The sequence below is a fragment of the Odontesthes bonariensis genome, chromosome 3 (genome assembly GCF_027942865.1).
Source record: "Odontesthes bonariensis isolate fOdoBon6 chromosome 3, fOdoBon6.hap1, whole genome shotgun sequence".
Lineage (NCBI taxonomy): Eukaryota > Metazoa > Chordata > Actinopteri > Atheriniformes > Atherinopsidae > Odontesthes > Odontesthes bonariensis.
Genome location: NC_134508.1, coordinates 1,240,861 through 1,266,198, shown reverse-complemented (window position 1 = coordinate 1,266,198; position 25,338 = coordinate 1,240,861). Strand labels below are relative to the sequence as shown.

At 42.2% G+C, this 25,338-nt stretch overlaps 1 protein-coding gene across 1 annotated transcript in view; it reads right to left on the bottom strand.

The window, feature by feature from the left end:
* Window positions 1-1,492: 1,492 nt before the first annotated feature.
* ccdc71 (coiled-coil domain containing 71) overlaps window positions 1,493-25,338 on the bottom strand; it is a 42,825-nt gene continuing 18,979 nt past the window's right edge. The window contains exon 2 of the mRNA XM_075460051.1: window positions 1,493-5,009. Within this exon, the coding sequence (XP_075316166.1) occupies window positions 3,926-4,999 (1,074 nt within the window). The 5' untranslated portion in view covers window positions 5,000-5,009 and the 3' untranslated portion in view covers window positions 1,493-3,925. The remainder of the gene's footprint in view (window positions 5,010-25,338) is intronic.

The following is a 25,338-nucleotide window of genomic DNA, read 5'->3' as shown; positions in this document are numbered from 1 at the left end:
GGCCATCTAATTTACCAATCTTTAGGATATTGAGATTGTGAATGCCTAGAAATACCTGGAGTTTCTACAGATAAGCTGGACTGGTCCCCAAACAACAACACATGTTGCAAGAATGGGCAAAAGCTGAGGTTCTACGATCCGTGCGATGAAATTCTGAATGTTTTATCCCACCGTGGTGGCCGATACCTTCATTCATGCTGCAGTGTGTTGGGGGGGGGGGGGGGCCGGATGGACATAAACTAAAGGAGGCTGTTCAAGCTGTTGGGGGAAAAAAAGCCGATTCAGTGGTTGGCAGGAGGCTGAAGTCGTTAAGGCGAGACACTACAGGTGAACAGGGTAATATTTTAAAATAATAGATATCACTTCCTCAGTTGATTACTTATAGAAGTATGAAAAAAAATGTATTACAAGTTTTAGAAATTTGGATGTTTAATTATGCAAATTAGGCATTATCTCATTAAATATGCACACATTTGCATATATTTAAGGAAGCTAGATCTGAACATGTGATAAAGCCAGGTGCAAAATTCTTTTTTCATTTTGTTTACACACAAAATGAAAAGAAAATTACAGAGGGATTTCAGGATATCTGCTTTCATCTCCTAGGAAATCAAAATATACTGTCCATAGCCTAAAAAACAGCAATTTTCGCCATATTTTTTTATTATAATGTCACATAAATCAGGCCAGGAATGATTTATCAACAAATCCTTCTGTAAATATCTTCAGAATACTGCTAAGTGTATAACTGGAAAGTTTGGTGTCAGTAGGTGCTCCATAGGCTGAGATATTGATGCTGGAAAAATACAAAAAACTGATTTTGAGAAAACGGCATTTAAAGATTTAAATAGAGGAATTCATTAAGGTAAATTTGGGTGAAACGTGCTGCCGCGATTAAACAAAATGTGATGAAATAAACATTTTATTTTATGTTTTGAAATAACACATATTGAAGTAGACTGGCCCAAAATCAAAAAATTGCCCCCTGCGTGAAAAATCCCTGTTTTTGCCGGCCGTGTCTCGCCTTAAATACGATAGTGCAGAGGCACGCTGAACAAGTGGAAAGCTATAATGAACAATAGCAAACACCCGTTTCACAGAGAAGCAGCTGACGGCTCCTCTCATGACACTGTAGAACCAAGCGGTTCAGTGGTCCTTTGTCCCATCTGCTACAAGACGTTTTTACGAGTATCTTTTTTTTATTACCCTTCCCCAATCATACACACACATTTCACTTCCTTGCTTTGGTGCAATCAAACACACTGTCCCCTTTTTATTTAGCTATAAATAAATATGTTTATTTAGTTAGCCTGGCTTGGTTGTTTTTCCTCTGAGCTATTGGATATTTCAATTTCCCTTACAGCGGTAGATGAAGCATCATGTGCCAAACTGTTCAGAAAGTAGTGAAGTTCCAGTTTAATATCAACCAGATCGTGCTTGATGTACGAAAGTCATCTGAAAACGGCCACAGCTGGAGAATAAAAGGATAAGATTCTTTTCAGCTCGTTTTTATTGAACAAAAATGGTTCAAAGATCATGTAGGAAATACATTATTATACAAGTGTTGCACAAACAAGACTAACAGAAGATCTAGAAAAGGGCATGAACATGACTGTGTACAGATCGGAGAGGCTCCTCAGCAACATGGAGGTCAGCAGAACAGATGTGGAAACCTGTAAAGGTCGACGTGGTCTCATTTTAAACAGAAAACAGAACATTCCCACAGAAAATCTGATCAGTTCTGTCACCGTTTCAGTGAATCTCAGTATTTCAACTCAACATATCTGAAAATCCAGTTTAATTAAGAACTGTTCCCATTTTCTTTTCTTTTTTTAAATGTTTTAATCTCCCCAAAGACAGTTGTCCCCATGTAATGAAATGATGGTATCAGTTGTTTTATCAACGGTGTTCTGGAGATTAGTCACTTCTTTTTTTTTTAAATTCTTTTTTTTGGACAAAACTGTAGTTTTATTTTGAAAAAAATATATCTGAAGTAAAGGTCCATTTCAAGGCTTTTTTTTCTTTTTTCAACTCTCCATGTAAAGATTTTTACACGAGTAAAACTCTAAGAAGACGATGGGTTTTGTCAAGCTACTTTTTACCCCAGTTTATCCCTTTAAGCACTCAGAAATATTGTATTTGTCTCGTGGAATGTGGTTTTATTGAGGGAAATACACAGATGTTTGTCACAGATAACATGAAAATTGATTCACAAAGTTCCTCACAGTATGAAAACTTTGGAAAGCACAGAAGAACTGTTCCTTCTTGGTGTGCTCATCCCAACCTGCAGGGGGCAGCAGTACAAACCATCCCCAACAGGACTCACTGCTCTTAAATGCCCTAATCTCAACTAGAAATAAAAAATAAAATTTAAAAAAAAGGATGACATCCTTGTGCCGGCACCAAAACTGCGGATTTAGCACCTGTAGCAAAAACCAAAGTGGATAAAAGAAACCAAATTTCAGGTATTTTCTGAATGCCACAACAAAAAACGCCTTTTATTCAGGAACAGATGACAATAAATCACCATCAAAGTGCATTTCTTTAGATTTATGCTGAGCCACAACAGTCAAATTGCATCTGATAAGTTCAATAAAAATAATTATCATACTGGTTCTTTCCGCCATTTTTGGACAATCAAATTCAACATCGCAAAAATTCTGATGGAAGATGAACGCTTCAATCTTATCAAACTGGTCAGAGAAACCAACGGACGTGCAGCTGCAGATCCACCACAAACGTTTCTGATATCACTCAAACTAATGCGTTACAACGGGGCTCACACTGAAAATGTGTTTGAATGTGCTTAAAGTCCAGAAATCTGTTCAACCAAAGAAAACCTCGGCTGCCCGACCAGCAGATTTGATTCTGATGTGGTTTGAGACTTCATAAACCCAATGGCCAGATAGGACAACCGATTCTGAAATAATAATAATTAAAAAAAAAAAGATTTTGAATTTGGTTTTCACGATGTAAAATTGTGAGAAAACCTTTGGGACTCAATTCCCCATTCTTAAATTTCATGTTTACAATTCGAAAAGATCCATTTCAGACCTCAAATGTTCTGTTACTCTGAGACGTCAAATATACTGAGCGGCCGCACACTCCATATAACACATTTATTTTTCGTTTTCACGAACCAAAGGAACACTTTGTGAAGGACTTAACTTCCAATTTATCTTTTTGTCACAATTTTGAGTTTGCTGTGCTCACTTCAGGGCCTTTCTGATTTCCAGTGAAGACAAAATAAAGATAAAAAAAAAATGAATACAAAAAAAAGGAAGACAAAACATTTTCCCTCCTTATAGTTTAAATCAGTTGTTTTGCTGGAAATAGGATTCTCTTTTCCCCACAATAGCTTAAATGTTTCCTCCATTCCAGCAGAGTGCGGAGCCGCCGCGACACAGCACCGTTTTAAGCGCTACGAGTAAAAAATATCTTAATTTCCAACACATGGCGCTTCAGTTTCAATGAGTTTAAATACTCTAAACAACAGCAACCCACAGGCAACATCTTTTTTTTAAAGGGCAGAAAATTCACCTTCTCACCCACAATGCCACAGTGGATGTGCTCTGTCCCAATGAGCAGCTTGACGACTGAAAGCAGAAGTACTGGCTTTGGCTGACGTACGGTGTAGAACTAACTCAACTTCGACAGTGAAAATGCACCAGCATTCGGCTGATAGGCATTTCCCAGCCTGCTAGGAAAAGCACCACCTGACTTCAAATGCCTTTCGTCTCCGGGCGCCTCCGTCAGGAACCAGAAAGCTTCGGAGACGACCTTCCAGCGACTTCAGAAACACATGTAAGACATCTGCTATGAACACGAGAAACAGCCGGGCGGAGGCTAACGGATGTAAAACACCAACATCTGCTGAAAGTGAGTCTGGATTGGGAAAGGGAGAGTGGGTGGGGTGGGGGGGCTGTCATTTATTCTGGAATCTGAAGTCTCTCAGCACGTGGTTGAGAGGTTGGATCTGAATAACTGGACACAGGTTGACGTGTAAGATCTTCTGCGCCTTCCTGCAGGCTTCGTCCACCGAGCGAGAGTCGTCCACTTTTATCACTTTCCGCCTGAAGCTTTTCTCGTCCTTCCAGCCGTTTCTCTGCCGCGTGGGGTTGCCCAGCTCCCTGGAGCTCAGGACATCTCGGTGGAGGCCGTTGCCCCTCCAGCCGTTGCTGGTCAGCTCCGTGTGAGTCTCTGGGAACGCCCGGCCGTTGGCGTAGAAGACCGGCGCGGAATCTCCGATGAGCGCGCCGTCCAGTCGGATCGGGCAGGACAGGCTCTTTTGGCTGAACAAGGCCACGGCTTTGGTGGGCGCCCCGCCACCGTTCTGAGAAGGCTGAGAGGGTATTCCTGAAAGTGTTGGGGGGTAACTCTGCGGTGAAAAGTGAACAGAGGGCATCTCAGAGGATTCGCAGATGGCGTGGATCTGGAGTCTGGCCGTGTGGCAGCCCGACAGACCTTCGATGTTGCTCAGTCTGAGGCACGGCTGCACGTCCGACTGCGACGGCTCGACAGTTCGAACGGGCGTCCTGCTGCGTACGAGCGCCCGATGGTCCATCAGCATCTCCGGAGGCCGGACCCCCTGGATCCTGGGGCTGCTCCTCTCCGCGGGGTGCCAGGATGGGTGCACCTCCCTCTTCTTCACCAGAGGCTTCCTCTTCCTCTTCTTGGCGGTGGGTCTGCTGACATTCTTGTTGGCCGGCTTCAGCATGTCCTCGGTGAGCGGCTCGCTCGTGCAGGACCGGTAGGCGTACACGTCCTTGCTGCGCAGCACGGTAGGCTTGTTACCCTCTTCGCTCAGTTCCTGTAGGAAGGTCACGAGCTCCTCCGTGCTCGAAATGTCTCGGGACATCGGGCTGAGGATCTTCAGAGCGTCCAGGAGGACATTGTGCCCGGCCGAGGACATCCGGGACCAGGAGTGGACGGCCCTCCGCTCCTCATTGGCGAATACCAACGGCCGGCTGACCATGGGACCTTGTGGTGCGTCAGCCATGTTTGCAGAACTGCAGGAAAACAAAGGAACACATTCAGTAAAACTAAAATCACAACAAAACTAAAAACCAATTAAAAAAAAACATTTGTTCTTTTCAGATTTATAATCACGTAGGGCAGAGATACTCATTGCGCGGCTCCTCAAGCTTTAATTGGTGGCTCACACTCAACAAAACATTTTTTCAAATAACATACAGCATTTTTGTAGTATTAAGTATTTTTATTAAGTATTAATTAAGGATTAATGGTGTTTCCTAAAGGGGGCTCTGTTAAACCTGGCAACGCAGCCCGCTTAAACCACCGTCACAGTTGACCGCAGAGCATGCTAGCTCCTTTAGCCAGTGCATGCTAGCTCCATTAGCCAGCGCGAGATGCAGGCACAATGGATCGGTTTTTAATTTAAAAAAAAGGGCAAAAACCAGCACAGAAACCATGCTCATCCTGAATGTCTCACTATGATTACAACAACAAACTACAAATACAACATGAAGAAAGTCGAGCACATGCACGCCAGCTTCTGCTCATCCCAGTATTAAGGTAAATGTGGTCTGAATTGAAAATGTATTGGCTGTGTTGTTTCTCTTTTTGTGGGATGTTTTATATGTAGAAATGCATATTTGCAAAAGGGGACTTTAGTATGTTGTGGTAAAAGTGGCTCTAACCTTGATTTTGCTGCCAATGTGGCTCTGGTGTAAACACTAATGAGTATCACTGACGTAGGGATGGGCATTGAAAACCAGTTCTAAACTTGTAATAGTTCCAGACAGATTTGCACGATGTTGAATTTGTAAAGCCGACTGCAGGACACGCTGAGCCAGCCACGTTAAGCATTTTCAGACTGTCGCTCTGCTCTAATAAAATCCTGTTTTTATAACCACTGCATCATCTGACAAAAATCACCATTCAAGTAACGTACAAACAACATCTGTGTTGCTAATTCAGCTGCACTTACACATATAAGAAAGAAGAGCAAAAGGTTTTCAGGGTGACTAGTGGCATAATGTCCTAAACGTTTACAGGCAGTCCAAACTGTCGTCGTATTGCAAAATACTTCAGCCAAGGACCCGATCACCCTCCTGTGCAAAAGAGTCTAAGCTAGAGTATGACTCAGGACTCGAACTCTAAGCAGGGGGGAGCACTTAGGCAAAACAGACTCTTTGAAGAAGCAAAGAAGAAATTCAGGATATTCAAGTGAAGGGTGTGGCCCGTGTGAGGCTTTGGAAACCAGGCAACTTTGGGTGAGTGGGCCTGTCTGGCTTTGTTTTTGCTGGCATTCTGAGTGACTGTAGGACTGTTTAGGTGAGTTTGTCTGCTGAATCTGCTGGTGTGTCTTGTCCTGCCTCCACCTCTGGCACCCTCTATACTTTCATTACCCCCTACCCGAACCAGGGTTTGAATCCCATTCCTACTTATCTTTACCTCTTCTATTTCTAACCCCTACCCGAACCAGGGTTTGAATCCCATTCCTACTTATCTTTACCCCTTCTATTTCTACCCCCTACCCGAACCAGGGTTTGTATCCCATTCCTACTTATCTTTACCTTTTCTATTTCTACCCCCTACCCAAACCAGGGTTTGAATCCCATTCCTACTTATCTTACCTCTTCTATTTCTCCCCCTACCCAAACCAGGGTTTGAATCCCATTCCTACTTATCTTACCTCTTCTATTTCTACCCCCTACCCGAACCAGGGTTTGAATCCCATTGCTACTTATCTTTACCCCTTCTATTTCTACCCCCTACCCGAACCAGGGTTTGAATCCCATTCCTACTTATCTTTACCCCTTCTATTTCTACCCCCTACCCGAACCAGGGTTTGAATCCCATTGCTACTTATCTTTACCCCTTCTATTTCTACCCCCTACCCGAACCAGGGTTTGAATCCCATTCCTACTTATCTTTACCCCTTCTATTTCTACCCCCTACCCGAACCAGGGTTTGAATCCCATTCCTACTTATCTTTACCCCTTCTATTTCTACCCCCTACCCGAACCAGGGTTTGAATCCCATTGCTACTTATCTTTACCCCTTCTATTTCTACCCCCTACCCGAACCAGGGTTTGTATCCCATTCCTACTTATCTTTACCCCTTCTATTTCTACCCCCTACCCGAACCAGGGTTTGAATCCCATTCCTACTTATCTTTACCCCTTCTATTTCTACCCCCTACCCGAACCAGGGTTTGAATCCCATTCCTACTTATCTTTACCCCTTCTATTTCTCCCCCTACCCAAACCAGGGTTTGAATCCCATTCCTACTTATCTTTACCCCTTCTATTTCTACCCCCTACCCGAACCAGGGTTTGAATCCCATTCCTACTTATCTTTACCCCTTCTATTTCTACCCCCTACCCGAACCAGGGTTTGAATCCCATTGCTACTTATCTTTACCCCTTCTATTTCTACCCCCTACCCGAACCAGGGTTTGAATCCCATTGCTACTTATCTTTACCCCTTCTATTTCTACCCCCTACCCGAACCAGGGTTTGTATCCCATTCCTACTTATCTTTACCCCTTCTATTTCTACCCCCTACCCGAACCAGGGTTTGTATCCCATTCCTACTTATCTTTACCCCTTCTATTTCTACCCCCTACCCGAACCAGGGTTTGAATCCCATTCCTACTCATCTTTACCCCTTCTATTTCTACCCCCTACCCGAACCAGGGTTTGTATCCCATTCCTACTTATCTTTACCTTTTCTATTTCTACCCCCTACCCGAACCAGGGTTTGAATCCCATTCCTACTTATCTTTACCTCTTCTATTTCTCCCCCTACCCAAACCAGGGTTTGTATCCCATTCCTACTTATCTTTACCTTTTCTATTTCTACCCACAACCCAAACCAGGGTTTGTATCCCCACCCCGCTGTGACTGGTGTGCAGTTGGTGAGAGGCTGGGGTAGCTTGTGGCTGTAAAAGATGGTGGTTGTGGTGTGAGGAGCAGTGTTGGCTGGCATTAGGGGGGTGACTCTGGGACGCCAGTGGTCACTCTCTAGCCTCCTGGAGGTGTCGTGGGCCCAACTAGACGAAACACTGATGAAAGGAGGTTCCCACCTGATGACCCCAATGACCTGTTGGTCAGCACTGCTCACTGATCTATATTATAGGGAGTATAGGGAATTATCCATCGTGTCTGGTCCATTTTTTCTTTAGCACAAGTTTCTTGTGTATACCTTAAATTAAATCCAACACCCCTAAAAATGACTGAAATTGAAAGTCAAGAAGGCACTGGAGATGATCAGAGTTCGCTGTAGTAGTTTATTTAGTCAAAGTGGAAACAAGCCAAGTCTCTTTTGGTCGAGTGACAATGGTGTCATAATTAATCTCTTTTCCCTATTGGTTGACTTTCAGCTAGCGACCAGCCTTCTTGACGGCTGACTAATGGCGTCAGGTTGTAGCTGCCAAAGGCAAGTCATCACATGTCTAGTGCAAGTCCTCAAATGCGTAGGGCAAGTCCTGACATGCCTAGGCTTGTTTATTCACCATTATCTTGGGTCAACTCTAGGACTGGGCAATATGGCAAAAAACATAACAATTTTATTTTCAATATTGATCGATCTCGATACAAAGGTTGTTAATGCTGTCAATTATCAAAAGCACCCTAATAATGACCACAACATAAAACAAATGCAGTTAAACTTTAGTTTATTAACCAAAGTTAAGCGGCACCACGTACACCCTCAGCTGTACAAACATACTTGGAAACAATACAAGTTTTTCCCCCCTTGTAATCAAATAAAACTATGAATGTAAAACCAAAATGTATAACTCCAATCACAAATTCCAAATAACAGTCTGGATCACAAGTCTCTTGTATATTGAAATCATGTATACAGTTGAAATGCCTTTGCCTAGTTTTAAATAGTTTTCATGGGGGGGTGAAGTGTGGTGGGGGCAGTAATAAATGAGATGATGTTTTTCTGTTTGACGCACCGAGTCACAGTCAAAAAGGCTCATTTACACGCTTCCTGCATAGTCGCTGGGGTGGCGATACCTTCCCAGGTGATTAAACAGACGAGTCGTGTTTTCTGTCATGGCGTTCACCAACCAACCAACGACAAAGTTTGCACATGGTATCAATCTGTTCTTCATAATTATTACCGACTCCAAACCGACTTCCATATCACTGACGTAGTGGAACCTTTTTTGGTCTACTTGGACCGTTTGGGAAGACAACGCAAATCTCATCCCAACTTTCGTGGCTCTTTTCGGCTACACTCGTTTCTGCTCAGTTTCCTCAACTCAACTTTATATATAAAGCCCTTTAAAACAGCCGTGGCTGAAACAAAGTGCTGTACATGAATAACAACACGAAATATAAGGCATATATTCATACTTACTTCCTCAGTCCATTGTTACGTCATTGTATATTAGTGCTGGGCGGCATACCGGTTCACACCGAATACCGGTTTATAATTTCGTTATGATATGAATTTTTAATATACCGCCATACCGGTGTATTTGATTACACAACGGGGGGAACGCTGCGTCGCGCGACATTGTTTGAGATGGGACCCTTTTCAGTGTTGCGCTTCTAAACACGCATGTTTACTGTCTATTTTTAACGCTATTTAAAAAATACTCGTATTCATTAAGCTGCATTTCCTTTCCCTGCTCTCCCTCCGTCTCTCTCATACACACACACACACACACACACACACACACACACACACACACACACACACACACACACACACACACACACACACACACACACACACACACACACACACACAGCCCCTCCCCTCCGTGCTTCCCTTGAAGCGTGGAAGCTTGCTAGCTTCAGCGTCGCGTTAGATTAGCTCAACCAAAAGATATGGGGGAAATTTTGTGTCAAAAAAATTAATATAAATATGAACGAAATTATAAATGTATATATATAACTAATATAAATATAAAAATGTGATCGAGATATATGTGAGTAAAAATTAATATAAATATGAACGAATTTATAAATGTATATATATAATTAATATAAATATAAAAATGTGACACACAAATAAATGTATATATATAATTAATATAAATATAAAAATGTGACACACAAATAAATGTATATATGTATATAAATATACATACATTTGTAAATATATTTTCGAGATTTTAAAATAAATATGCTTGACTTTGTGTGTGCAGTCTGGCAGTCTGCATTTGTGGATCCATTTTTTGCTCTTGTGTCCATGGCGTAATTTTGACACCCTCCTACTGTGCTGCACGATAAACAAACTAATGCATGCCGATTTGAATGTGAACAGCGGCACAGCCCACTATTCACGGAGTCTCCAGACCCAGTCAAATCCTACTGCATTTTTAAAAATTTGTATTTCTTGTACTTTAGTACATGTGCTCTTCCTAGAATTAACTCACCCTCATTCCTGATTTAAAACAACTTAAAAACACATGTTAATATTTTTTCCCCTTTTTTTTTCATTGATCTTTTATTCCACTTCAGTTCTGATCATCATTTCACTTTAATTGTTTACATATCTTTTACTGTATGCTGCTGCAACACAACAATTTCCCAAATTGGGATGAATAAAATATCTATCTATCTATCTATCTATCTATCTATCAAGTTTTCAATTATTTTCAAAAATTACAAAAGCTCAAATCAACTCTGCATGTTACCACACTGATTGACAAGATCTACAAGCTTTCTAATCCAACGGGACTCAGGTCTGATATTTTAAATCAAATGCAGACATCATAAACTGCGATAGCCCTTAAAAAACTTCTTATTTTGTCAGTGTAAATGAGCAACCACTGAATCATGATCCGAAATAGTGTGATCTTTGCATGAAAAAGGCTATCATTTATGGGGGGGTGTGGTACAGACCGGTCTTAATGATGCTTTCCTCTATGAAAATTTCAGCAGCTTGCAGCGAGGCCATGAGGTTTAACCTTCCTGCTCCTCATTAAAAATCATCCAGGAGAGCTTATTCCATTTCTGAGCTCAATAAAGAAGCTCCTGAACATACAATGCTTCTACGAACATGCACTGCTGCAGCTGTGGACACACTGGCAGGCTGATTAATGCTCCGGGGGGGTGCTACTTTACCGTGGGCAGCAGTGTAATCAGACACCTCTTTGCTAGACCAGCACACAGGAAAAAAAAAAAAAAACAGCAAATGTCACGAACCCAAAGGTACTCATCGGCTGAGAAAAACCTCACCAGCTGGGTCATTAGTCTGAGCTTCCTCATGAGAGGAAGCCAATGGGACCTTCCGTCCATACAGCACCTGTTCAACACATCCTTTAAAGAAGCCTGGAAAAAAGAAGCCTGGAATAAAGAAGCCTGGAAAAAAGAAGCCTGGAAAAAAGAAGCCTGGAATAAAGAAGCCTGGAATAAAGAAGCCTGGAATAAAGAAGCCTGGAATAAAGAAGCCTGGAAAAAAAAAATGGAATCTATCCTCTTGGAGGATGTTCTTTCAGTTGTTTTTTTAGGATTCATTCTGTATATACACACATATTCAACATCTGGCTTTGAAGCGTGGATTTCACTAATGAGAAACATCCTTATTCAGCCAGGCTGAAGATTAGCTCTACAAGGTGCAAACATTTTAACTCCGATTGAGATCCGGCCAGTTTGCTGGCTGTGAAGAAAAGTCTGAATACTCCATCTCCTCTGGTCCTTTACCTGCCATCTCCTCTGGTCCTTTACCTGCCATCTCCTGTGGTCCTTTACCTGCCACCTCCTGTGGTACTTTGCCTGCCATCTCCCCTGGTCCTTTACCTGCCATCTCCCCTGGTCCTTTACCTGCCATCTCCCCCGGTCCTTTACCTGCCATCTCCTCCGGTCCTTTACCTGCCATCTCCCCTGGTCCTTTACCTGCCATCTCCCCCGGTCCTTTACCTGCCATCTCCTCTGGTCCTTTACCTGCCATCTCCTCCGGTCCTTTACCTGCCACCTCCTCTGGTCCTTTACCTGCCATCTCCCCTGGTCCTTTACCTGCCATCTCCTCTGGTCCTTTACCTGCCATCTCCCCTGGTCCTTCACCTGCCATCTCCCCCGGTCCTTTACCTGCCATCTCCCCCGGTCCTTTACCTGCCATCTCCTCCGGTCCTTTACCTGCCATCTCCCCCGGTCCTTTACCTGCCATCTCCCCCGGTCCTTTACCTGCCATCTCCTCTGGTCCTTTACCTGCCATCTCCTCTGGTCCTTTACCTGCCATCTCCCCCGGTCCTTTACCTGCCATCTCCTCTGGTCCTTTACCTGCCATCTCCTCCGGTCCTTTACCTGCCATCTCCCCCGGTCCTTTACCTGCCATCTCCCCCGGTCCTTTACCTGCCATCTCCTCTGGTCCTTTACCTGCCATCTCCTCCGGTCCTTTACCTGCCATCTCCCCCGGTCCTTTACCTGCCATCTCCCCCGGTCCTTTACCTGTCATCTCCCCTGGTCCTTTACCTGCCATCTCCCCTGGTCCTTTACCTGCCATCTCCCCTGGTCCTTTACCTGCCATCTCCCCCGGTCCTTTACCTGCCACCTCCTCTGGTCCTTTACCTGCCATCTCCCCTGGTCCTTTACCTGCCATCTCCTGTGGTACTTTGCCTGCCATCTCCTGTGGTCCTTTACCTGCCATCTCCTCTGGTCCTTTACCTGCCATCTCCCCTGGTCCTTTACCTGCCACCTCCTCTGGTCCTTTACCTGCCATCTCCTGTGGTCCTTTACCTGCCACCTCCTGTGGTACTTTGCCTGCCATCTCCCCTGGTCCTTTACCTGCCATCTCCCCTGGTCCTTTACCTGCCATCTCCCCCGGTCCTTTACCTGCCATCTCCTCTGGTCCTTTACCTGCCACCTCCTCTGGTCCTTTACCTGCCATCTCCTCTGGTCCTTTACCTGCCATCTCCCCCGGTCCTTTACCTGCCATCTCCCCCGGTCCTTTACCTGCCACCTCCTCTGGTCCTTTACCTGCCATCTCCTCTGGTCCTTTACCTGCCATCTCCCCTGGTCCTTTACCTGCCATCTCCCCTGGTCCTTTACCTGCCATCTCCTCTGGTCCTTTACCTGCCATCTCCCCCGGTCCTTTACCTGCCATCTCCTCTGGTCCTTTACCTGCCATCTCCCCTGGTCCTTTACCTGCCATCTCCTCTGGTCCTTTACCTGCCATCTCCTCTGGTCCTTTACCTGCCATCTCCCCCGGTCCTTTACCTGCCATCTCCTCTGGTCCTTTACCTGCCACCTCCTCTGGTCCTTTACCTGCCACCTCCTGTGGTCCTTTACCTGCCATCTCCCCTGGTCCTTTACCTGCCATCTCCTGTGGTACTTTGCCTGCCACCTCCTGTGGTACTTTGCCTGCCATCTCCCCTGGTCCTTTACCTGCCACCTCCTGTGGTACTTTGCCTGCCATCTCCCCATGTCCTTTACCTGCCACCTCCTCTGGTCCTTTACCTGCCATCTCCCCTGGTCCTTTACCTGCCATCTCCCCTGGTCCTTCACCTGCCATCTCCCCCGGTCCTTTACCTGCCATCTCCCCCGGTCCTTTACCTGCCATCTCCCCTGGTCCTTTACCTGCCATTAGCCCTATATCATCACTGATGGTGGAAATGTGCTGGTTTCCTTCAGCCGGTCATCTTTCTTTTTCATTGGACCAAACTAAAGCTCCAGCATCGTCTCCTTGGTGATCCATCTCTGAGTCTCACTTCCATCCAACCATCCACAGTCCATGGCTGCTTCTCTTCAGGTGTTACTGATGCTTTACTTTGGCTTCTCTGGATGTTGCTTTGAGGTTTCTGTCCTGACTCTTTGACCTGAATGTTTCCCCTTTTACAACCTTCTTCCCATTTAGTTTGTTCTTGCTCCAGATTTCAGACCCAGATGACTGGGAACCACCAACATCTCTGAGCTGAGTTTATTAATCCTCTCCATTGTTTCCACTGACAACTCTCCAGTTGGGGTAATGATTCCTGCCAATCAGCAGGTGCAACAGCTCATTAAGCTCTCAAAAAACTCTCTTTAGACTTTAGAAATGCAAATCACAAGGTGAATCAACATTTTTTTCTTCACTTGATCCTTACAAAAGATCTTGAAAGATGTTTTAAAAGTTGAATATTATACATTTACAAAACCATTTTGTTTCATATCTGATTTTTTTTTCCCCTTAAAGAATTATTAAAGCAACATCTTCCAAGAATGACGATTCCGATTTTGTTTTGTTCGTTTGTAGCTTCTTGTTGAAAATGGTTGGATGTGGGTGAAGTTGAATGATCCAATTGTTTGCCAGGGGTTGTATTGTAACAAGCAGCAATAGAACAGAAAGCAATGCTCTAGGATCTTCTCTCAACAAGTATAAAAGAAACAACAAACAAACATCTTTTAAAAAAAAATAGTGTTTTGAACAGTCTTAAGGAAGTTAAGCAGCAAACATTTAGCATCTTTAGCCACTGCACCAAAAACTAAAAGAAGGAATCTGAAACGAGCAGCAATGGAAGGGTTCGTTATTTATAAATCCATCAAATAAAATAATACTTTCAAACTCACCATCACCATTTCAATTCAAAACAAACAAGCTGTCGCCCTACTGTTTCTTTCTGAATACAGTTTAAACTCTCCACTGATTGGTTTCCTGGTGATGGCATAGAGCCTGCAGCGTATTCTTTATCAGACTTCATCAGTGGTGTGGTCGACCACTAAACCCATCTACGTGTATCTACATGCACACCAGAAACATTAACATACTTGATCCTAGAGGCTTGGTACTATTGACATCTTTTCATGACCCTGTGCATTGCAAAAAAAAAGAAACAGGAGATATTTAACCCCCTAACACGGTACCTTAGAGCGCCTGGTACTGTCAGGTAGGTTCTATCATATAATCTAAATAATCAAAACCAACTAAATAGTTTTTAACTGTTAGCAAACAACCATTTGTGCCAGTTTTACTCCGCACAAAGACATGCATATCTAGCTCAAGCCATGGTTAGAGTTCAATCTGGCAGTTTAATTGGACGATCGTCCTTGTTCCTAGGTACAGAAAAGGCTGAGCTGTGCCAAAGGACACAAGAAGTGGGCTGAAAATCAGTGGCAGCAGGTCTGATGGAGGGATGAATCCTCCCCAGAGCCCGGAGCTCAACATTACTGAAGCAGTGTGGGATCATGTTGGCAGAGAACGGAACAAAAGGCAGCCCACATCCAAAGAAGAGCTTTGGGATGTCCTTCAGGAAGCCTGGAGAACTATTCCTGAAGACTCCTTAAAGAAAGGACAGAAAGCTCGTCTGAGAGGGTTCAGGCTGTGTTGGAGGAGAAAAGCTCCACTTTTGCAATATAATATAAAAGAATATTTATTCCACAATCCATCCGAGCAGAAACTGCATCAAACACCATAGAAGTTGCCGCGGCTTGCCAACTGATAGTTTGATATTTCCTGGTTAAATACAGCAGGCCTGTGACAGATCTTAGAAAGCCACCATCTGCACTTCATCAGGCTCAGCTGTACTGAAGTCTGGAAGTCTTCTGATGTGAAAAACATTGGCAAGAGTTGAAACTTAGTTTGTTATAGCTGCCTGTAACCATCAGTAAAAACCTAAGTTTGTGGGTAAAATGTTTTTCATGTAAATTAAATATTCATCAGACAACCATTGGATCCTACTTTAGATTTTTTTTGTATTCACAGTTACATAGGATATTATTTTTGAAAGCAGCTGAAAGTGTTTAGACAAAAGTTCATCAGTAGGTTAAGTACAAAAGAAAAGCAAACATCTTCTACTTTTTATCTTATTATTATTATCATCATCATCATCATCATCTCTGTTTATTCAGGAGGGTCCAATTGAGATAGAAGATCTCTTCTAACAGGGTGTTTTGGCCATAAATTGTAAATGTTTCACATCAAAGACTATTTCAACTAGTATTTTTAGTTTACTTCCAGTTTGAAAACTATGTGAAAATAAAAAGATTTCCTTCAAGGCAGCTCTTGAAGGAATACTAGAGAAGTTTGTGAACCTTAGAACTATATGCATCTGATGTGTTTTGAAGTACACTGACCTTTGTAATCCACATTCCAGGGCCTGAAACTGTCTTGAAGCGCCTGGGGGCTGAGATAATGCAGTTAACGACTTTGGTTTAAGCCTAGGACCACATGCTTTGACCCTTTTGTGGGCTTTTGATGGCGTCTTTGTGACCTCTTCAACACAATATCAAATTCATGTGTATAGCTGTACATGTGCAAGGGTTCACACCAAGATTTTTTTTTTATGACAGCGGGATTACATCACAGAACTGTAAAAATGACAGGTGTTACTTTAAAACACCTTTGAAAGCATGGAAAGAGTGGACTGTTTGTAAGCTGCTGATTTTAAGAAGGTATAAAGATGCAAAAAGAGCACAGAAGCAGAAAACAGTTTAACCTAGCAGCCTAGGAACATTTGAAAGACGTCTAATTGTAGATCTAGTATCCTAGGAAACATTAAATAGGTCTACTAGTAGATCTGGTATCATAGGAACATTTAAAATATGTCTAGTTGCAGATCTAGTATCATAGAAACATCTAAAATATGTCTAGTTGCAGATCTCATATCATAGTAACATTTAAAAGATGTCTAGTTTCAGATCTAGTATCATAGGAACATTTAAAAGATGTCTAGTAGTAGATCTTGTTTCACAGGAACATCTAAAATATGTCTAGTGGTAGATCTAGTATCATAGAAACATCTAAAATATGTCTAGTTGCAGATCTCATATCATAGTAACATTTAAAAGATGTCTAGTTGCAGATCTAGTATCATAGGAACATTTAAAAGACGTCTAGTTTCAGATCTAGTATCATAGGAACATTTAAAAGATGTCTAGTAGTAGATCTAGTATCTTGAGAACAATCATAGGAACATTTAAAAGATGTCTAGTAGTAGATCTCGTATCATAGGAACATCTAAAATATGTCTAGTGGTAGATCTAGTATCATAGGAACATTTAAAAGATGTCTAGTTGCAGATCACATATCATAGTAACATTTAAAAGTTGTCTAGTGGTAGATCTAGTATCATAGTAACATTTAGAAGACGTCTAGTTTCAGATCTAGTATCATAGGAACATTTAAAAGATGTCTAGTAGTAGATCTAGTATCTTGAGAACAATCATAGGAACATTTAAAAGATGTCTAGTAGTAGATCTTGTATCATAGGAACATCTAAAAGATGTCTAGTAGTAGTTCTAGTATCACAGGAACATTTAAAAGATGTCTAGTAGTAGATCTAGTATCACAGGAACATCTAAAAGATGTCTAGTAGTAGATATTGTATCATAGGAACATCTAAAAGACGTCTAGTAGTAGTTCTAGTATCACGGGAACATTTAAAAGATGTCTAGTAGTAGATCTAGTATCACAGGAACATTTAAGACATCTAGTAGTAGATCTAGTATCATAGGAACATTTAAGACATCTAGTAGTAGATCTAGTATCATAGGAACATTTAAAAGATGTCTAGTAGTAGATCTAGTATCATAGGAACATTTAAAAGATGTCTAGTAGTAGATCTAGTATCACAGGAACATTTAAGACATCTAGTAGTAGTTCTAGTATCACGGGAACATTTAAAAGATGTCTAGTAGTAGATCTAGTATCATAGGAACATTTAAGACATCTAGTAGTAGTTCTAGTATCACAGGAACATATAAAAGACGTCTAGTTGCAGATCTAGTTTTATGCTGACATGACAGAAGGATGGAAATGTAACTATACATCACAGCTGAAAAATGCTGTTTATTTGTATTCAAGACATTTTCAGTCTGTCTGTCTGAAAGACTCATACAAGATGCAAAGTTGAGTGAATGAGGCTGCATTTGTTACAAAGCAAAAATTGGTATGCTACGCCGAAGCCAGAAAGAAAGTATGAAGAAGTATGCATATGGATACAGATAACATCATCACAGTCCAACAAAGGGAGAAAGGATCACTGTAAGGTTTCAGTCTTAGCTGCAAAGAACAAAGCTTTTTTAACATGGTCAACAACATTAAAAGCTAGCTTATCATGAAGCCATCCGTCTTTATGTCTTTACATACACCATAAGCTGCTTTAGGGTGGAAAGGAGGGAAATATTACTGTCGACTGTGAGAGCTGCAGTGATTGAAAAGCTTCCTGTAAGAGCTCTACAGCTTGATTAAAAGGAGGTGCTACTGTATAATGATTGTATCATCAGCATACAAATGTACCTTGGCTGGATTTAGTCCTGGAAATAAAAATAAAATAGGGGCTAAAATAGATCCTTGAAAAAAAAAAAAAAAAAAAACTTGTGCTTACTGTGTGAGAGGCTGGTGTGAAGTTTCTTACAGTAACAAGATCATTTCTAAGCCAATTCCCTGAAACTGATAGAGCCACGTCAGAAAAAGTAAAAAAGAAGAGGTTGTATTATAACCAACATCTCATTCTCCTATACTGTCTGATATCCTCTTCAAACACATTAAACTTGCTTCTCTACTGCAGGTCACACAGGTCACTGAAATGGTTCAAAAAGTTGTGGTGTGAAAGATGGAAGGAGGTCAACTTCATCAACTGAGGAACATGTTCATCAAACATCGGAAAGACAAAAGTACTCACGTTTCAGTTGTTTATTCAGCTTACACCTCCATAAAAATGCACTTCAGCGGGTTTTTTTTTTTTTTTTAAACTGGTAAAGTGTGCAATTCCACCTTTATAATTTACATATCAAGATTGGCTACCTCTACATGACCTACAGCACATATGTCAAAGTCAAGGCCCGCGAATTAATTATCTATGGCCCCCTGGATGATATTTAATTACGATTAGAACCGGCCTGCAGGCCACAGCCGCCCGCTGGTGTTTTGCACGCACCAACACTACATTCCCCACAATGCAACGCGCACAAGCGGCTTCATTATTCATCAGCAGTCAGAGCAGAGATCAACTCTCAGCTACCCCCCCTCCTCAAAAATGGCTAAACGTAAGGTGCACGCTGAGAACAGGTTTAAAGCCGGGTGGGAGGCAGAGTGCATGTTCAGGGAGGTAATCAGGCTCAGCCTCAGACAAGTGAGCATCACAGAGCAGTAACGTATTTTCAGTTTTTAATTCAGTTAAATTCTTACATTTGTTTCTAGAAGACGTGATTTTTCTTTCTATTGTTTTGTCTCTGTGCCATAGATTTTTGTATTTTATTTTATTGTATTTTATTTATTTATATTTATTTTTCAGTTGAATGGACTCAGGGAAAATTGCAGATAAGAGCCATGAGAAAGAATACAACTGATTTGATTTATTTTACTATTTGAAAGCAGTGATCAGTAGGATCATAGAACAGCACAAAATGCATTTTCAGTTTTTAATGCATGCACTTTTCTTTATGGATTTATCTTGATATTAAGAAACATATTTTGTTTTTAAAAACAATTTAAGTTTTTGCTGTTTGCCTGTTTAAAATGTTTTCCCTTGAAGTTACTGACAGAGCCATAACAAAATATTGCTTTATTCATTTAATCATTAAATAATATACAGTGTGTTAGGTCTTGGTTCAATAGGCTATGCGCAATCATTTTAACACATTGACTCCCAAGTCACGTAAAACTACGTTTTTACTGCCCATGCGTTGGCTCCCACATGGTAAAAATACGTTTTTACGTTTTTTATGGATTCTGAATCTATACATTCTAATGCACATTCTGTGTGATTTTTGTAATTATGTGATGAACAGAACTGACATAGATGGCAGTCAAAAACTGGTGTCATCATCTGGACATTTTGATCATTACGCCAATGGCTTTGCGTCAACTCAAGAACAGTTTTGATAACGCTGCATTGATTGTTGTGCATTTCCGCATTTTGTCCAATCGCACGTGTCGGTTTCCAGAGGGTGGCGGTAAAGTAACATAAACAAACAACAAGAAGGAGAAGAAGACGCGCGACAAGTCTAAGGAGGCGGTCTTATGAACAGGTTAGCTTTGCCACATGCGACACGACGCAAATCCTCTGACCCGGATATGTAAGTATCTAAAGTGCGACAGGCTGAAAGAGCGCACGTTTCACAAAAGCCCCGATATCTCAGTTTGTTGTTGATTTTGGTGGATACCCGCCTTGGTTTAGCTAAGGATAGCTCGCTAATGGCGGCACCTAGAGACACGCAGTTTTGACCCACAAAGAGTTTAAAGTCTCAGCTTTCAAACGAGCCATAACATGTTTCAGTGGCCCCATCACATAATATGCTGTGACTGTACAAAAAACATAAAAAAAATGGTTTAGAACGCTGGGATTCTACAACATAATTCTGTAAAAACCGCTGGGAGTCAATGTGTTAATATGTTTTAATAAACATTGAACCAGTCCGACCCTCGGTGTATTTGACTTTGACATCCCTGACCTACAGAGTCTAAATCTAGTAAATAAAGTCAACAAATAGAGCTGCACAGTGTCATTTACTGTCTAATGAGTTGATAATATCAGTTAATAACAGTACAATGATCTGATCTGAAATCTGTTCGTCACTAGCCGCATTCGGACAGAGCAGTTCTAATAACCGCCCTTCTCCAGGGGAACTGTTTCAGTCTGCATTCCCACATGAGTCGGACCTGATAGGGACTGATGCGACGCAGCCGTCTGCGACAGCGACGTGTTACTTTAGCGCCACATTCAACAACAAAACAGAACAAAACCGGTAAAAGTAAGGAGAGAAGAAAAAACAGCACCAAGAAGCTAACATGGAGAGCGGGGAGGCCACCGTGTTCATGGTCTGCATGATGGTGATATTAATCATGGACGATCACATGGGGCGTCTAACATGGCGGCTGGCAGAGCTCACAGAGAGTCAGGAGACGCAGGATGGAGCGCAGGCCATACTTCTTGGTTTCATGAAGGAAGGAGAGCAGAGCGCCGCAGACAAAGGAGACCACGTGGAGGTTTAACTTATTAAACACGCCAAGGTTGTGTCCGTGTCGTATGAGGAAACATTTCAGCCTGACAACATGACAAGGGGCGGAGCTACCGGCCACCAAGGGGCGGAGCTACCGGCCACCAAGGGGCGGGGCTACCGGCCACCAAGGGGCGGAGCTACCAGCCACCAAGGGGCGGGGCTACCGGCCACCAAGGGGCGGAGTTACCGACCACCAAACACCTCCGTCAGATGTGTTCCTATGGAAACCAGAACAGACCCAGCTGAGAAGGAGCTGAAATGTTTCCAGGTCCTGAGGGCCGTGGTCCCTAGTTCCTGTATGTCTGAATAGCCGCTTTCGGACAGACCGTTCTAAGAAAGTAGTTATCAGAACTACCCTCCTCGAATTTCGTTCTGATAACTGTCCTTCCCCAGCGGAACTGTTTCAGTCTGCATTCCCACATGAGTCGGGACCTGATAGGGACTGATGCGCCGCGCGCAGCCGTCTGCTGCAGTGACGTGTTAGCCGTTAGCCGTTTAGCGCTACATTCAAACACAAAACAAAACGGTAAAAGTAATGAGAGTAGAAAAAACACCACCAAGAAGCTAATATGGAGAGCGGGGAGGCCACTGTGTTTATGGTCTGCATGATGGTGATATTAATCATGGACAATCACATCAGGCGTCTAATATCGAGTCTGGAAGAGCTCACAGAGAGAGTCAGGAGATACTTTTTCATTTCATGAAGGAAGAAAGGAGAGCAGAGCCCTGAGACCAGTGTAAGTTTAACTTATTAAACACCCGCCGGGAAACATTTTAGCCGTGATAGCATGACATGGGGCGTAGCTACCGACCACCAAACACTTCTGCCAGATTAGTTCTATAGAACTATGAAAAGACCCGACCTCGGAGAAGGAGCTAAATAGTTATAGGAACTAAGGGAGAAAGCCCCAAGTTCCTGTATGTCCGAACACGGGAGAAAACGGCCCCGCGGATTAAAAGGTTATTAGAACTGCCAAAGGTTCCTACAGTCCGAAAGCGGCTATTGAGGGAAAAAAACGGCCCCGTTCCTGAAAAGGTTCTAGGAACTGCAGAAGGTTCCTACAGTGGAAATACTGTCTAATATTTATGAAGGATTCAAACACTTTAGCCAGTACTGATAATTAGGTCTGGGCGAGTTAACTCGTTAATTATTTAACGCCGATGAATATTTTATCGCGCATTAATGCAGCTTTTTTTTTTATTTTTGGGGGGGCTTTTGTGCCTTTAATGGATAGGATACTTCAGAGAGACAGGAAGCAGGGGGCAGAGAGAGGGGGAACAACATGCAGTACAGGGCCGTCCGATGTGGGACTCGAACCGGGGCCAGCTGCAGCGAGGACTGTAGCCTCTGTACATGGGGCGCCTGCTCAGCCCACTACGCCACGGACCCCCCCCTGTTTTATTTATTTTATTTTGTAAAAGTCTGTTGCTCACAGGCTTTTATTTTGTAAAAGTCTGTTGCTCACAGGCTTTTATTTTGTAAAAGTCTGTCGCTCACAGGCTTTTATTTTGTAAAAGTCTGTTGCTCACAGGCTTTTATTTAGTAAAAGTCTGTTGCTCACAGGCTTTTATTTTGTAAAAGTCTGTTGCTCACAAGCTTTTATTTTGTAAAAGTCTGCTGCTCACAGGCTTTTATTTTGTAAAAGTCTGTTGCTCACAGGCTTTTATTCTGTAAAAGTCTGCTGCTGTGGAACAGGAAAAGAAAGTAATCGGCGGATCCACCAAACATGGAGAAGGGTACGGAACTTTTACTCGGCCATTTTCATGTTAAAGTTCTTCCAGACGGCGGAGTCGACAGAACCAAAGTCATCTGTAAACTCTGCCAAGTTGAATTGTCTTCTCAGCGTAGTAGTTCCAGTCTAAAATATCACTTAAAGGCAAAACACACAACTGATAGCAGCAAGTCATTCAAGGAAACAGACAGTGGAGCGAGGCTTCTACATAAAAACTACAGAAAGATGCTGATGTTAAAAGTGTGTTTGCACAACAAATGTTATGGCACTTTCATTCATATGGCAGCACATTTAAAATAAAGCTAAATGCTAAAAGCTATACGCTACTTTTGGATTCATTTTTGGATTCTGCGTACAAATGCGATTAATCGTGATTAATCAGGGAAATCGTGTGAATTATTGGATTAAACATTTTAAATCGTTGCCCAGCCGATGATAATCTCATAAGGCGGTAGATATTAAAATCTGAAGGGTCTCCAACCTTTAACAGAGGGAGAACAAGAGCCGATTTCCACGTACTGGGAATGACACAGAGAGATTCTCAGACTAAAAATAGAGGCAACAGGTTCAGCAATAAAATCAGCAACACTTTTTAAAACTTACAAGTTCCGTCTTATCAGGACCGGGAGACTTTTTACTATCTGATAAAGACTCAGGGTTCTCCTTCTTAACTTGTATCCCTGTAATACTGGAATTAAAGACTGAACCGGCAGAAACAACATGACTATTATCAGCAATCCTGGTGCTGCCCTTGCCTAGATTTTGGTTCACTTCACAAATTTCTGTCGGCGACATTTTCCTAAATAGTTTGGCAACATGGTGTCCAGGCTTCGTGTCGCTGGGTCAGAGGCGTTCAGCCACTTTTTAGTCACTACAGCATTAACATTGTGGCTTTTTGTTTATCTATTTCAACACTCCACACAAGTCATGATAAGAAGGATCGTGATATTGGTCGTAAAATCTGCTCATACAACTGAGAAAATAACAAAATGGGCAACCTATTCCTCTCTAGTTTTCTCATGTGGAGGATGAATAGATGCACATTCATTATGTTTTCCAGCATCGAATGGTCATCTAAAGTAGTGCTAAGGTCTAAATTCACACGGCGGTAGTGTTGATAGAAGCTTTAATTTCAATGCAGTGCGACAAGCTCCAAAAAACTATATGAAACAATGAGCTACATGAAGGCTAAATACAAACAAAACAACATTTATTGAGCATTTTCTACTTTCTAATGTCCTCTTGAATAATTTTGGGAGTCATATAAATGTTCTTCCAACTGAATTAACCCTTAAAGACCTTTTTCCTGGTATATTATAACTTTTGAAATTTGAAAACATTCAGCGCAGTATGCCTTCAGATCTCTTATCTTGTCAAAACAAAGATCTGAAGTCATATAATCCAAAAGTATCTGAACCCAAGGTGGGTTAAGCAATTTTGCTACATGCAGTGGCAGTCAAAAGTTTGGACATACTGTATTTTCCGGACTATAAGTCGCACTTTTTTCACAGTTTGGCTGGTCCTGCAGCTTATATCAAAATATATATAATTTAACATGGTTTTAAATGTTAATTCATATTGACTGACGATGAACCAAGGAGTAAAAATTGCCATCTACAGCCTCTCTATCAGAGCACAGACAACGGTGTGTCAGAAACTGCCAGCAGATTTCCAAGCTAAGGTCGACAGTTTCCGTGAGTTCATTTAAAAGCAGGTAACTGAACACAACGTGTCACCGGATCACATTATCCACATAGATGAGGTCCGTTCTTGATTTTGTAAAAATAAATTTCTTAACAAGTTCAACTTATAGTCCGGTGCAACTATGTTTTTTTCCTCTTCATGACGCATTTTTTGGCTGATGCGACTTATACTCCAGAGCGACTTATCATCCGAAAAATACGGTACTTACTCCTTTTTATTCAATTAAAAATATATTCAAATGGACACAAAAAGAGGCCATATCTGTAATTCATTTTATATGTAACGCAAACAAATATTTGCTGTGTTTCACCAGCAAAATGTGAGTTTTAGAGGACATTTTAAAATTTCACTGCCTGTATTTCAACTCTTGATTGTCTGGCTATATGGGAGTTCTGTGATTGATGCCTCTGGAAAGGCCAATTAATGATTTCTAGACCTTTTTTCAAAATGGCCAGGCCTGTTGAGGTCTATGACTGAAGATCTAAAACGTAGAAGCTCAGTAACTTCCTTTAAAGGGATATGCCACCCCCAGGCCAAATTAAGTGTATCCCCGCATTCCCGAGACATAAATAAGTGTGTGGGAGCGTTTTCCTGGCGACCCAGGCATTGTCCGAATCTCACAGCACTGACCACTGCTTGGTTGCGCGTAATACATACATGCTAGCGTCGCCAATCGAAATATTTCGCCCAACGTGAATTAATTTACTTGATTTACCTTCTAATTACTGTGTGACCGGTGTACTTTCACATCGAGTGCAAATGACTGTGTAAATCTACACGGAAGGCTTGGTTTGCTCATGTCGGTTTGGGAACTAGTTTCCAGTGCGGAACACACAGCCGAAGCACACTCCCCGCTACGTCATTGGGAATCCCCCCCCTGGCTGCTTCACGCTGGTTTGTTTGAGGAAGTTATTTATGTCTCTGGAATGCGGGGATACACTTAATTTGGCCTGGGGGTGGCATATCCCTTTAAGTCTTCTCCCATAACCCACTTTTACTTGCAGACTTTCTGATTAAGATGAATGAATTAGATTTTTGGGGGATTTAACTGG